This window comes from Talpa europaea, assembly GCF_964194135.1.
Source record: "Talpa europaea genome assembly, chromosome: 3".
NCBI classification, from domain to species: Eukaryota; Metazoa; Chordata; class Mammalia; order Eulipotyphla; family Talpidae; genus Talpa; species Talpa europaea.
In genome coordinates this window covers 25,691,457-25,706,264 of record NC_140069.1, presented here as the reverse complement: position 1 = coordinate 25,706,264, position 14,808 = coordinate 25,691,457, and the positions used below count along the sequence as shown (strand labels likewise).

General features: G+C 37.5%; 1 protein-coding gene across 1 annotated transcript in view; it reads left to right on the top strand.

Annotated features, from left to right (window-relative positions):
• FZD6 (frizzled class receptor 6) overlaps positions 1-13,091 on the top strand; it is a gene marked incomplete at its 3' end in the record, with an annotated part of 33,581 nt that extends 20,490 nt beyond the window's left edge. Inside the window, exons 2-6 of the mRNA XM_084229629.1 lie at positions 6,249-6,445; positions 8,082-9,099; positions 10,313-10,461; positions 11,610-12,038; positions 12,923-13,091. Of these exons, the coding sequence (XP_084085755.1) occupies positions 6,249-6,445; positions 8,082-9,099; positions 10,313-10,461; positions 11,610-12,038; positions 12,923-13,091 (1,962 nt within the window). The remainder of the gene's footprint in view (positions 1-6,248; positions 6,446-8,081; positions 9,100-10,312; positions 10,462-11,609; positions 12,039-12,922) is intronic.
• Between the last annotated feature and the right edge of the window lie 1,717 nt (positions 13,092-14,808).

Here is a 14,808-nt window from a genome sequence, read left to right as displayed (position 1 = left end):
TTTTGGCCTTCTTTCATTGTTATTCGTCCCTCTGAGGTTCTGGCTTTAGGACTCCTTGTAGTATTTTTTGGAGTGGGGGTTTAGTTGCAATGAAATTCCGGAGTTTCTGTTTGTCTGGAAAGGTCCATATTCTTTCTTCAAAGAGGAAGGAGAGCTTTGCGGGATAGAGTATTCTTGGTTGGCATCTGTTTTCTTGGAGTCTGTTGACTATGTCCCTCCACTCTCTCCTTGCCCGTAGTGTTTCTTCGGAGAAGTCTGATGTCAGCCTGATTGGTTTTCCTTTGAATGTTATCTGTTTCTTCCCTCTTGCCAGCTTCATTATTTTTTCCTTGTCCTGGATTCTTGGGAGCTTTACTATTATGTGTCTTGCTGTATTTTTCCTTTCGTCGTGGAAGTTTGGTGTTCTTCTTGCTTCTTGTATATCAATTTTCAGCTCCTTCTTCACATTTGGGAAGTTCTCTTCAATTATCTCTTTGAATATTTTCTCTGTTCCTACATCTCTCTCCTCTCCTTCTGGTATTCCTATAACTCTTATATTTCCTTTCCTCATGGAGTCAGATAGTTCCCGAAGTCTTTCTTCGTTCTTTTTCCTTCGTACTTCTCTTTCCTTTTCTGTTTTGGTTCTTTTTATTTCTATGTCTTCAAGATTACTTATTCGTTCTTCCATTTCATCTATTCTGCTTTCATTGCTTTTCCCAGAATTCTTTAGTTCTTCCATTAATTCTTTGATCTCCTGCATTTCTTTTACTTCCCTCTTTAGGGACTCAATTTCTTTCTTCTGACCATTGTTTTCCCTCTCTAGGGACTCAATTGCATTCTTCTGATCGTTTATTATTTTTCCCTTATCATTGTTTTCCTTTATGACTTCTGTTAGTTTTTTAATCACGGCAATTTTAAATTCTCTTTCTGGAAGGCTCAGAAATTCTTCCAAGTTATTGTCTTTGCAATCTGGGGGCTGGCTTTCTTTTTGTGGTGTGCTTTTTCTCTGGAGAGTTGCTAGGTTGCGTGTGGTTCTTCTCTTCCCTACTGTCTGTTTTCTAATTTGCCGTATGCGTTGGGACAGTGTGTTGTTGGGACTGGCCGGCATCTTGGGTGGGCTTCTCTGTTCCCCTCTGGTTCTTCCAGGAGTCATCTGTCAGTTTCAAGCAGTCTTTACTGGAGAAAGGTCCCTGTTCTAAAATGCCGATGTAGGGACACACTCCCCTGTGCGCCTGGTCTGCCCCGGCGGTGGGTTCCTGCTCCCCTCTGGGCTTGGACTGCAGGCCAGAGGGGGTCTGGCGTGGGCGAACTTCCCCCGCTCACCTCTGGCTCCTGAGGAAGCCTTCTGCAGGTAGTCTTTACTGAAGAAATGTCCCTGTTCTAAAATGGTGATGTGGGACACACTCCCTGCGTGTCTGGTCTCAGGCACACTCTTCTGCGCACCTGGTCTGCCCCGGCTGTGGGTGCTCGCTCTCCCTGTGGGCTCAGACTACTTGTTCGGAAGGGGCCCGGTGTGGGCAAACTCCCCAGCTGGCCACTAGCTCCTTCAGGAGCCTCTGCTGGCTTCAAGTCGCTAGGTGGTGCCAGAGATCTCTCCTAGAGCCCTTGGGGAGCTGATTTTCCACCCCGTGGGACAGGGAGCAGAGCGGGGATGGTAGGGTACACCTCAACGGCTTTGGGGTGCTGTGTCTGCCTTGTGCCCCACCGTCGTGGGGAACCCACGCCCCTAATTTCGTGCCCCGGGTCTCTGTTCCAAAGCCCTCAGTTCCAGGACGCGGGCTGTAGCCCAGATCAGTGGCGCGGGAATGGCGCCTTTTGAATCCTGCTCCCCTGCCTGGGCGCCTTGTTCCTGCTCACTCAGGATGGGCCTCCGCAGTCTCCCCCTAATTTCGTGCCCGGGTCTCAGTTCCAAAGCCCTCAGTTCCAGGATGCGGGCTGTAGCCCAGATCAGTGGCGCGGGAATGGCGCCTTTTGAGTCCAGCTCCCTTGCCTGGGCGCCTTGTTCCTGCTCACTCAGGGAGGGCCTCCGCAGTCTCCCCCTAATTTCGTGCCCCGGGTCTCAGTTCCAAAGCCCTCAGTTCCAGGACGCGGGCTGTAGCCCAGATCAGTGGCGCGGGAATGGCGCCTTTTGAATCCCGCTCCCCTGCCTGGGCGCCTTGTTCCTGCTCACTCAGGGAGGGCCTCCGCCGTCTCCCCGCAAGCCTAGGTCGCAGGCGCGGGGACCTGGGCAGCTGCGATCCGGTCCGGATCCGCGCCGCTTTCCGCACGCAACCTTACCGGGCGGCCGGGGCTGTGTGCTGGTGCTGGTCTCCTCCTGGGGGGCGGGGCTCTCTTTAATGGCGCCTGGAGCTCACCTCCGCGGCGGATCCTGCAGGGTTCGCCTCTCCCGTTCACGGGGTGTGGTGGCTGCAATAGTTCCTTTCCACTCACAGTCCCACTTGCTGCGTCCGTTTTTCTTGTTGGCCGTTTTGGTTTGTTGTTTCCCTCCTTTCTGCCGGTCGGAGAGTGCCGACTTTGTGGGCGGGAGAGGGGAGCAGGGTTCTGCGCTTCCCTCCCTTCTCGTCCTCTTTTATGGCAACTTTCTTCTTCGGGCAGTTTGCTGGAGTCGTCCGTTTATCTTCCGTGTCCCAGTTCTCACTGGGACCTGCCGCTTTTCCTCCCTATTAACTTTTTTTAATGGGAGATCTTACTCGCAGCGTCTCCTCGCCGCCATGTTGCTCCGCCCCGACATTGAAATTTTGATTGGAATAGCATTGAATCTGTATATTGCTTTTGGAAGGATGGTCATTTTAATAATGTTTATTCTTCCAATCCATGAGCAGGGGATGTCTTTCCATTTCTTTGTGTCTTCTTCTATTTCTTTTAACAGTGTTTTATAGTTTTCTTTGTATAGGTCCTTTACCTCTTTTGTTAGATTTATTCCTAAATATTTGATTTTTTTTGTTTCAATAAAAAAAGGGATGGTTTTTTTGATTTCTTCTTCTTCAGATTTATTGTTTGTGTATAGGAAGGCTACTGACTTTTGCGTGTTGATTTTGTATCCTGCCACTTTACTGAACTGATTGATGAGTTGAATTAGTTTTTCTGTGGAGTTTTTGGGGTTCTCTATGTATATTATCATATCATCTGCAAATAGTGATAGTTTGACTTCTTCTTTTCCTATTTGGATTCCTTGGATGTCTTTCTCTTGTCTTATTTCAGCAATGTATTTTTAAAGTAAACTTGTTGCAATTTCTTTAGAATGAATGTTTGGTGGCAGGAGATATTTACTTGGTTACCTTGTGCTAAAAGCAGAAGTTCTCATTCCTTTCACTTTTCCTAATTTTCTCAAAGCTTATAGTTCACTGATGAGATTTCTTTTCCTGTTTCTTAAACAGCTGTGGGTTTTTTAATCTTTCAACCTTCACTCTCAGTGGCATTTAGAGAGGAGGGAAATGTTAATATATAAGTTTAGTGCATTCCTCTTTTATCAGAATTTTCATCTTCTCTTACTCTGCATATTCTTGTTAGATAATTCCGTTGAATTCTTTCAATCATTTTTATAATGATGACTTTAAAATCTATATTCTTAACCTAATGTCTCTTGCCTATATAACTCTAGTTGTTTAACTGCCTATTAGTAGATATCCACACTCAAATACCCCAGCGGCACCTTAGAATGTCCCTCAACAACACAATGGATAAACAAATTATGGTATATACAACGAAATACTACTCAACAATGTAAAAGAATGAGCTGTCGAAACATGAAATAATGTGCCATTTGAGATCTGCAGATACCTAGAAGTTGCCCACTTTTCCTGTCGTGCCAGCCATTCACATCTGTCCATGTGCCTATGTTCTTGTGATACTGGTCAGTGTTTTTATAGGCAAACTTCCTCTTTGCCTTTCAAAGCTTCTTTGGGGCAAATTGCTTGATATTCAGCTCTGCAGAATTCCTTCACCTTCTCTAAAGAGTTTCTGGCACAGAAACTGTCAACCTTTGGGGGATAGAGCAGGAAAAGGAAGCCGAGGGCCTCCTGTCTACCTTAGCAGACTGTTACTCACCCACTATCTTTCACTCTGTGCTGTATCTCTCCCTGCTCTGTGCTTGATCCCCAAGTGCCCAGCATCTCTAGCTCTGTTTCTCTTGGAAACAAACTGGTAAAATGTACTGGGCATCTGGCTCCTTGCTGTAAATGTGGGGATAGGGGCAGTGACAGAGAAAGGAATGGATTAGTAAAAATTCCTCCACTTTTAGTGCTACTTGACACTCAAAGAACTGAGATTGAGATCTTCAGAGGCAGATCAGCTCTTCTCATCTACTCCTACTTTGTAATCCACCCTCATATTCCATTAAGTCATTTATCATTCCTCTAATAGTTTTCTGTCTTTCACAATCTGAGACATTATTTTTTGTTATTTTGCTTTGTTTTTGTTTATTAAAAATATTAAGTAAACTGGCATCATCTCTCTGTTCATTTACTAATTGAGTTATTACTTTTTTTTCTCTTTTTTGTCTTTTAAATGAGGAAGCAAGGAGGAGAAAAGGAGATAAACATATGAGGTTAATCTTTAATTGAACCTACCCTTGCTCTCTAAAATATAATCATCACAGTGACTACATTTGAATACTTACTATATGCCAGATACTGGTGTAAGTGCTTTACATTTATTAGCTTAGTATTCGTGGTGATCTTGTGAGGCTGGTATAATTATTGTCATCATTTTACAGATCAAGACACTAAAGCAGAGAAGTTAATTAACTTACCAAAGCTATATAGTCAACGTGTGTGGAGCTAGGATTCAAAAATCAACTGTTCGATTCTAGAGTCAGTTCCTGCTTAACACTCTCCATTAGTATCCCTTTCTTTAATTTTAAAATTGGAAGAACTTAGTATGCCATTCTTGTTCTTCATGTTCAGGCCCAGCGGACATTTCCAATCTCATCTCCTTACTCTGGCCCTTATTCTATTCTCTGACCTATTATTCTAGTGATACTGAATACATTATGTTCTCACAATCCTCAAATCCTTTTCATGTTGTTCACTCTGCCTTAAACATTCTTTTGTTGTCCAAATTGTTCAATGCACTGTTAAAATATTTCTGCATATACTTATAAATTGAATATTTGTATACTCTGTTTCATCTAGCAAGCACCACATGCTTTTGATTTGTTTCCATTTAGCATATCTGCTTTTGATTTGTTTCCATTTAGCATATCTTCTTGAAAAATATATTACTGAATAAAATAATAAAATATTCTATTGCATATGAAGAGTTCATAACTCCTAATAGACAAAACAGAACTACCTCTTCAAAATTTGATTTACTGAGAATGAGATTTAAAGGTTCTCCAGAGTGTTAGTGAGAAGTGACCCTTGAACAACAAAGATTTGAGCTGTAAGGGCTTATTTGCATGCAGATTTTCTCTTAAAACAGACAGTGTAAACTTAGGAAGTCGATAAATGCGGTACTGCACTATAAATCTATTTTCTCTTCATTATGATTTTCTCAATAACATTTTCTTTTCTCTAACTTTACTATAAAAGTACAGTATATAATATATATCGCATACAAAATATGGGTTAATTGACTATATTTTTGGTAAAGGCTTCCAGTCAACAGTAGGCTACTCCTACATTGTTCTAAGGTTAACTGTATTTATTTTATTTTATTTTATTTTTTTTTTTTTTATGCCTTTTTTTTTTTTTTTTAATAAATTTTTATTGTTATATTCCCCATACAATTGCAGCCCCCCATTCCGACCCCAATCCCTCCCCTCCCGCCCCCGCCCCCCTAAAAGTGTCTCTGGTTCATAGTTTTTTGTTGATTTTGATTTTCACTTTCTTATAGTTATTCATTTTCCTGGTCCCTTATTTAAGTTTTCTAGATTCCTGCTATGAGTGAGACCATCCGGTATTTTTCTTTTTCTTTTTGGCTTATTTCGCTGAGCATGATCCCTTCCAGCGCCATCCATGTTGCAGCAAATTGCATGTGTTTATCTTTTTTGAATGCTGAGTAATATTCCATGGTATATATGTACCACATCTTCTTGATCCAGTCATCTATTTTTGGGCATTTGGGTTGTTTCCAAAGCTTAGCTATTGTAAACAGTGCTGCTATAAACATAGGGATGCAGGTGTTCTTTGGAATTGATGTTTCTGTGTCCTTTGGGTAAATACCTAGGAGTGGAATTAACTGTATTTATTTTAAACAGTAAATGAATTAATTTCATTCATTTGTTATTAAAATGTTTGCTAACCTTACCTTGCTGTTTTTCTTAATAGCATTTTCTTCCTCTTGCAAACCTGGAATGTTCACCAAATGTTGAAACTTTCCTTTGCAACGCTTTTGTACCAACATGCATAGAGCAAATTCATGTGGTTCCACCTTGTCGTAAATTTTGTGAAAAAGTATATTCTGATTGCAAAAAGTTAATTGACACGTTTGGGATCCAATGGCCTGAAGAACTTGAATGTGACAGGTAAATTATGTTTTCTACTGAAAGCTGAGTGATTTTTTTTAACATTAGTGTTATTTTTCCAAAACGTAGGTGGCAGGCTTTCATTATATAATTCATCAAATGTTTATTGCACACTTAACACATGCCAGGCACTGTGGTGATACGTGTGGCAGACACAGTGGTGAGCAAAATCAAACTTGGCTCTTGTTCTCAGGGATTTACAGTGGGGTGGGAGAAACAGATACCAATCAAATAATTTTAAAAACAGATACCAATCAAATAATTTTAACATAAAACATGCTAGATACAAAGGAACGTATCTAGTGCCTTTTACCTGACCTGGGGTGAAATGAATCTTACTATCCGTTCACCAGCCCTTTTACACATTCGTCTTGGTTAAAGTTGAGGGTGTTTATACTCAACGTCCTAGGAAATCACCTACAACATGCACAAGAATATTATTCCTAATTTTTTTAAATGGAAAAAAGTGTAAAAGTCCTTTGTAGAAAATGATTAGTAAATTGTGATGTCCTGCACACTAGAATACTACCATTTAGTTGATAAAATGAATGCAGTTGCCCCACATCTACTAACATGGATACATCTAAAAAATAGTGTTAAGAAAAAGAAGTTACAGTATAATATATACAACACTATCATTTATGTAAAATTCAAAACTGTGAAACAGTACTGTATAATATTATGGTTAGAAAATGACACAGTAATAATACTGTTACATTCATGAGGAGAATAAAAACTAAACTTGCAGTACTGAATATTTCTGGGGAGAGAGAAAAGGGAGGAGCACCAGAAAGAGCTCCCAACTGTATCTGAAAGGTTGTTTCATTTTACTTAAGAAGACAGAAAGCAAAACCGGTATGTTAAGTTTTGAAACAGGCATCAGTTACATGAATGTTCTTTATATGGGCATACATGTGTTTTATTCTTATTTAAAATATGTTTAAAATGTTTTCTCATTAAAAACCCCACTCATTTTTAAAATTTATAGGTCCTTCAAAGTAACACTGATGTGTAGAAACTCACCTCAGTGGTAAGGTTCTGTACAAAACAGAAATATCCTTGTGTAACCTTCAGGTCTGCCCATAAACAAGGAGGCAAAGACGCAACCAGAAAGAAAAGGGGATGTGAGTTGAGCTGTGCCTGAGCTGCCTCTTCTTGATCTTACTGCCCTGCTTTAAGAGCGTAGATATCTCTTGAGCTCCTCTACCTTATCAGTGCAGGAACGGATCTCATTACAGCCATTTAGTTGTCATCACCTTACTCACATGGTTGATCTAATTTGTGTGTAAGCATTAAAAATTGAAAATTAATTTCCCTAAGACTGTAAACAAACAAGTCAGCACTTTTTGTCTGGAATCAAGAGAAATTCCTTAATATTCAATCCTGAAGGTAGAAATTATTAAGAATTAATTGTTTTCTGAGTAAGAGAATTTTTATGTTCATCAACAACCACAGCATTTTTAATCAACTTCAGAGCTCTCTGCCCCACTCTAACCTGTAATGTATTTAGGTTTGTATGTCTTCCCGTCAATTATGAATGCACAAGGAAATACTTTATCATTGGAAGGCATAACATTTAAGTAATGAATCAATAACAATGTTGACTTTATACATTTAATTTTTTTAATCTTTACAGATTACAATACTGTGATGAAACTGTTCCTGTAACTTTTGATCCACACACAGAGTTTCTTGGTCCTCAGAAGAAAACAGAACAAGTCCAAAGAGACATTGGATTTTGGTGTCCAAGGCATCTGAAGACTTCTGGGGGACAAGGCTATAAGTTTCTGGGGATTGACCAGTGTGCACCACCATGTCCCAATATGTATTTTAAAAGTGATGAACTGGAGTTTGCCAAAAGTTTTATTGGAATAGTTTCAATATTTTGTCTTTGTGCAACTCTGTTCACATTCCTTACTTTTTTAATTGATGTTAAAAGATTCAGATACCCGGAGAGACCAATTATCTATTACTCAGTCTGTTACAGCATTGTGTCTCTGATGTACTTTATTGGATTCATACTGGGCAATAGCACAGCCTGCAACAAGGCAGATGAGAAGCTAGAACTTGGTGACACAGTTGTTCTAGGCTCTCAAAATAAGGCTTGCACCGTTTTGTTTATGTTTTTGTATTTTTTCACCATGGCTGGCACTGTGTGGTGGGTAATTCTTACCATTACTTGGTTTTTAGCTGCAGGAAGAAAATGGAGTTGTGAAGCCATTGAACAGAAAGCGGTGTGGTTTCATGCTGTCGCCTGGGGAATACCAGGTTTTCTGACTGTTATGCTTCTTGCTATGAACAAAGTTGAAGGTGATAACATTAGTGGAGTTTGCTTTGTTGGCCTCTATGACCTGGATGCTTCTCGCTACTTTGTACTCTTGCCACTGTGCCTTTGTGTGTTTGTTGGGCTGTCTCTTCTTTTAGCTGGCATTATTTCCTTAAATCATGTTCGACAAGTTATACAACATGATGGCCGGAACCAAGAGAAACTGAAGAAATTTATGATTCGAATTGGAGTTTTCAGTGGCCTGTATCTTGTGCCATTAGTGACACTTCTTGGATGTTACGTCTATGAGCAAGTGAACAGGATTACCTGGGAGATAACCTGGGTCTCTGACCATTGTCGGCAGTATCATATCCCATGTCCTTATCAGGTAACAGCTGTCATTTGTGTAATCTGATTGCTTAACTTTAACATAGAAAATGTATGCTGAAATGAACTCTTGTTGGTTTAAACATCAAGTTAGATTTCAGGTGAGAAAATCCAATGAACATAGGAAATGATTCCTATGCATGAGTTAAAACTGGGCTAAGTGTCTCAAGAGTTCTTAAGTTTTAGTTTTAGTTACAAGAGTAAAGAAGACTCCTTTCACTATTCTTTCAAAAAGTAATTTGGGTTGTAAAGTCAGATTAATGGTGATGAAGAGCAGACTGAAAATAGCAGGTCAAAAGTGCTGCTACTTTAGGAGTTAATTCACTTAGTAGGTAAAACATTCGATTATGTTTAAATTGATTATACTTACAATTTTTTGCATAGTATGTGCTTATGAAAACAACTTGCTTTTTCCTAAACTTTCCTATAAATCATTTAATATAAAAGTGTAATTAAAACAAATAATGTTTCTATTGCTTATAATTGATATAAGGTGGGTTAAGGTTTAAAAAACAGGAAATATCTGAAAAAAATTCCTTAAAATTTCTTAATGGAAATTTTGTTTTGTTTTTAATAAATTTTATATATTTTGACTATATATGGCATTAATTATGTTGAGTACGAGAGCTGTAATCACAGCTTATGAAATCAAGGAATGTGTGGGCTGAGTTACTTTATATCATGTATCTTCTAGAAAGTGACTGCACTATTAATATAGTAGGACCTGGTTTATGTCCTTACGTGTGGGGACAACAGTTTCACTTGCCTGTAATCTTTTATCCATAGTTCTTCGTTTAGGACTTAGGAAAGAATATATCACACTTAAAGCACTGTTTATTATATTATGTCAAATGATTTTTATTTAATTTTTTTATTTTATCTTATGCATGTGTTACTTATTTTTACTGTTGGGGTGTAACATTGATTTGCAGCACTGTATTTGATTCAGGGGAACAGGCTCATACCTCTTCAGATGTACATCACCATGCTACACTCACAGCACCATAGCACCCTTTACCCTTTGTCCATTATCCCCCACTTCTCCTTAGTAACCTTAATTCTATGGTCATATTTCTAAACATTTTATAATAAAACAGATTGAAGACTTAACACTTTTTCTTTTATGTTAACTCTGTAGGGTTTTCTTTCCACTTTTATTATGTTACTAAAATTGTATTATTCACTGTTTTTTTTTTTTTTGTGTGTGTGTGTAGGCAAAAACAAAAACTCGACCAGATTTGGCTTTATTTATGATAAAATACCTGATGACGTTAATTGTTGGCATCTCTGCTGTCTTCTGGGTTGGAAGCAAAAAGACATGCACAGAATGGGCTGGATTTTTTAAACGAAATCGCAAGAGAGAGTAAGAATCTATTGAATTACCTGACATTATTTAAAATAAATGGGTCAAATACCAAATATTCAAATCATCATTGCACTGGCATTTCACTATGTCAGCTGTTGTTTCAAGTTTACAAATCTTTGTCATGAGAGATATACTTTATTTTGGCATTTGTTATATGAATCTTTGACATATACTATTACACTGAAATGAATGACTTATAAAATGTGTGTTTCCATGACTTATAATATATCCAATATCATTTCTGCTCTCATTGGATTATTTTGGGTGCCGCATTTTAGAATCTTATCCTTTTCTATCAAGGATAAATGATTAAATGTGATCAAATATAGGTAAGAAAATCTATAAAGTATGGTTCAAATGTGACGTTGTGAGCATTCTTTACTACTTAAAATGTTTTTATACGCAGTATTGACTTAACATTTTACTTACTTGCAAAAATTCAAACTTATGGAATATTCTCTAGCAATATACTAGATTTACATGTATGAGTAGATAGTTTATTTTGTCTATTTATGTACATTTCACACAATACACTACCACCAAAACTACAGAGTTTTTAAAACTGTTCCCCACTAACTTGACTAATAAAGAATAATTTTTTTGTGGTATAAATTTTAAAACTATAGACTTTTTCACAAATAAATTTTTGGAGTCTGAAGAATCACATTGAATTGGGCTTCAGTTTTTGTACTATTATGTCTGTCTCATACTTAAATACCCATAATAACTTCAGTATAATTTCCTAACTTTAAGGTCAGAAAAAAACAAATTTAAACAAAGACCATTTGTTATGTTCTGCCTCTTTTCTGATTTATTTTTATATGTGATGTCTTTACATATGCTACATATACAGGTAGACCCCTACTTTGTACTGGTTTAAGTTTCCTTGCCCTCTTTCTGTAATTTTGCCGATTTAACTTCTTACCAGTTTACTAATTATGCTGAGAAAAGCAACTAACAGTGTTAGTTGCACAAAAGATTTCACTTAAATACTTGCATCTCATGGTATTTATAATCTCAGATTTTATAAATAAGAGAAATTATATGGAATTTCAAACTTTAATGAATAAAGATATCCTCTGCCTTATGGCTTCTGTACTACTGAGTATTTATCAAGTAAATCCTCTCCTTAAATTTTCTTACAGTCCAATCAGTGAAAGTCGAAGAGTACTACAAGAATCATGTGAGTTTTTCTTAAAGCACAATTCTAAAGTGAAACACAAAAAGAAGCACTACAAACCAAGTTCACATAAGTTGAAGGTCATTTCCAAATCCATGGGAACCAGCACAGGAGCTACAGCAAATCATGGCACTTCTGCAGTAGCAGTCACTAACCATGATTACTTAGGACAAGAAACTTTGACAGAAATCCAAACCTCACCAGAAACATCAGTGAGGGAAGTGAAAGCAGATGGAGCAAGCACCCCCAAATTAAGAGAACAGAACTGTGGGGAACCAGCCTCCCCAGCAGCATCCAGCTCCAGACTCTGTGGGGAACAGTCTGACAAGAAAAGTCAGACCGGCACTGTGAACGATAAGAGCAGTGTATCTGAAAGTGTGCGGAGTGAAGGAAGGTAAGCTTTGATTTTGCTCTCTTAAGTCATGACTGTTTTGGAATACCATGTTATGCATATTTTTTTTAAACATGACACATCTGCGGAGTAAGCAAGGAAGTTTGGTTTTAACAGATTTGTGTGCAGCCTATAATACTATTTCATAGTTTAATTCTTAGTTTTCAGAAGAACTTTCATGTATGTTGTTCACATAGAAAACTAATGTTCATTTCTTTGGTAAATGTTAAGAGTTGCTCATATGTACATGTTTAGGATTCACTTTGAAGGACACTTGATTAAGTTTTAATGAGTAACTTGTTAGGGTACTAAAAGGTATTTTTCAGTTAATATGAAGATGATTACAAAATGTTTTTACCTTCTAAATGCAAAAGGATATTGACATTAGTTAGCTGGAATGTCTTCCTTGTGGTCCCATCCTAGGCCACATGCACCTTCTCTGTGTTCCTATAACTTTCCACATCCAGGGTGGGTTAGGTACACACTTTGTGCTCCACTAGACTTGTAAACGCCTCAAAGGCAGAGCTGAGGTCCTACTCATCTTTGTGTTCCCAGCCTCTTACAAGTTATCTGGCCCGTAGTGGGAATCAAGAAAATACTAACTTGAGGGTCAAGAACCCTGTTTTGTTATTTATATTCTCCGTGGGACACCACAGAGAGGAGGTAATTGATGAAGTTTCTCAAGCTAGCAAAAATTGTATTCAAAATTAAATTCTTTGTATTTTAAACTATTAGAGTTTACAGAAAGATATTTAATTAACTGTCTTCTAATAAAGGTGGGCATGGTCAGGAGTAAGACTCATGAAAAGTGGACGGCAAGTGTCAGGGGTGCTGGCATCACATTTGTGTTGGTGTGTATGTGTGTCATCTCTCGCTCTTTTACCTAGGGTAACTCCAAAGAGTGATCTTACTGAAAATGGCCCTGTGCAGAGCAAGAACTTGCAGGTCCCAAGTTCTTCAGAGCCAAGTAGCCTCAAAGGCTCCACATCACTGCTCATTCATTCATCTTCCGAAGTTAAAAAAGAGCAGGGCACTGGCAGTCACTCAGATACTTGAACAACCGATTATCCCTGGAAGCAGCTTGTGTTACACTGGAGGTGACCACTACACTGTCCTCAAAGAATCACTGTTACAGTCTTCTTTTGCACTTAAGGCTACATGGGCTACTGTTACACTGGAAACAACAGATTCTGGGAATAATAGGATTCGTTTCACACAAAAGCTGGTGACAACAATATACCTGAAAAACAGAAATGTGCAGGTTAATAATATTTTTTTAATTGTGTGGGAGGAGGGAGTTAGAGGAATCTTCCTTTTCTTCTATGAAGATTCTATTCTAGTAAAAGATTTAAAAGATATACTATGATATTTCACGTTTATAGTATAAAGTAAAAAATTTTCTTTGCTGAGATATTTAAAACTTAACCTTGTGTCTTTTTTTATATATTTGAAAATAAATTTATGTGTGTTTGAGCTTTTTTTAAGGAATCCTGGAAAATCTGTTCAAATATTTTTATTGCATTGTTCTGATATTTAGCATTACTTTAGTAGCTTTTACACTGAATTTCTAAGAAAAGTGAAAAATAGTATTCTTGTATAGTATAAAAAAAAAAAAGTTGACAACCAAAAATGTTGTAGTGGGAATTAATCTTTAAAAATCCATTAGCTTTACCTTATCATCTTAAATGTGTGAATTTTATAAACTCTCATTATTTTAGGAATTTCACAGGTCCATTATGCAACTGAAATAAGGTGCTTACTGAAAATGTCCACTGTTGATTTTATTATGCTGCTCACTGACCTTTCTGCATTTAAAAAAAAAAAAAATGACCTGGGGGATTAGTAGATAAAATGTTACTCTTTTATAAATTAAGTCAAGTGCAATTGATTCCTTTTTTTAAGAAAAATGTTTCATGACCATGCAAGATTATATTATTATGGCTACTTATAGTTGCTTGTACTTTTGTTTTTGAACAATTAGAATTGTACAAACACTTTGTATTTATGCAGAATTTTTCTCAGACATTATGTAGAATTCATTTCTGTAGCTAAGTTAGGATTTTAGTGAACATTCAAAAGTGTATTAGCAATATTAGTGCCAGTCAGTGGGGAAAAAAATGTAGTTCTGAAAAAATGAAAGAAAATGTACTTTGTATAACATCCTTTAAAATATTAAAGTATTTTCTTAATTTCATTTCCAATTAAGTATTACTCCTTGGACAAGGTTTCCTGATACTTTTTGTTTTTGTTTTTCTCTGTTTAGCATTCTGTTAAATTATCATGTACTGTATGGAAAATGTTGTAAATATTAACTTTTCCACATTTTTGATCTTTATATACAAAAACTTTGTTTTATGTGGTATTTTCGGTAATAAACTTTTCTCAATATACTAGATTGGGGAGTATTATGTGGTTATGTATAGTGGGCCTGGCCAAGGAAGTGGTATAATTAAAAGTGGCTCCATGACTGAGTAGCTATAAACTCTTTTTAACTGGAGAAGAAGGCGGTCAGGACTCTCTGTCAACATCTCTTCTTAAAGTATAAGTTTTCAGACATATTTATCATAACTCTTTAAAGCCAGTGAGAGATCTGAGGAAATGGGGTGAAGCAAAGTGAACCTAGGCCTCTGCTTTCACTTTATCAATGAGACATAAAACAGGATCATTCTCAAAACATGTTTTGTAAAATACTAAGTTAGTGAGGAGTTACCTGACTAAGTTCTGGGAGGAGAAAGAAATTCACACTGCCAAACCCACATTTGGAATTGCTTTT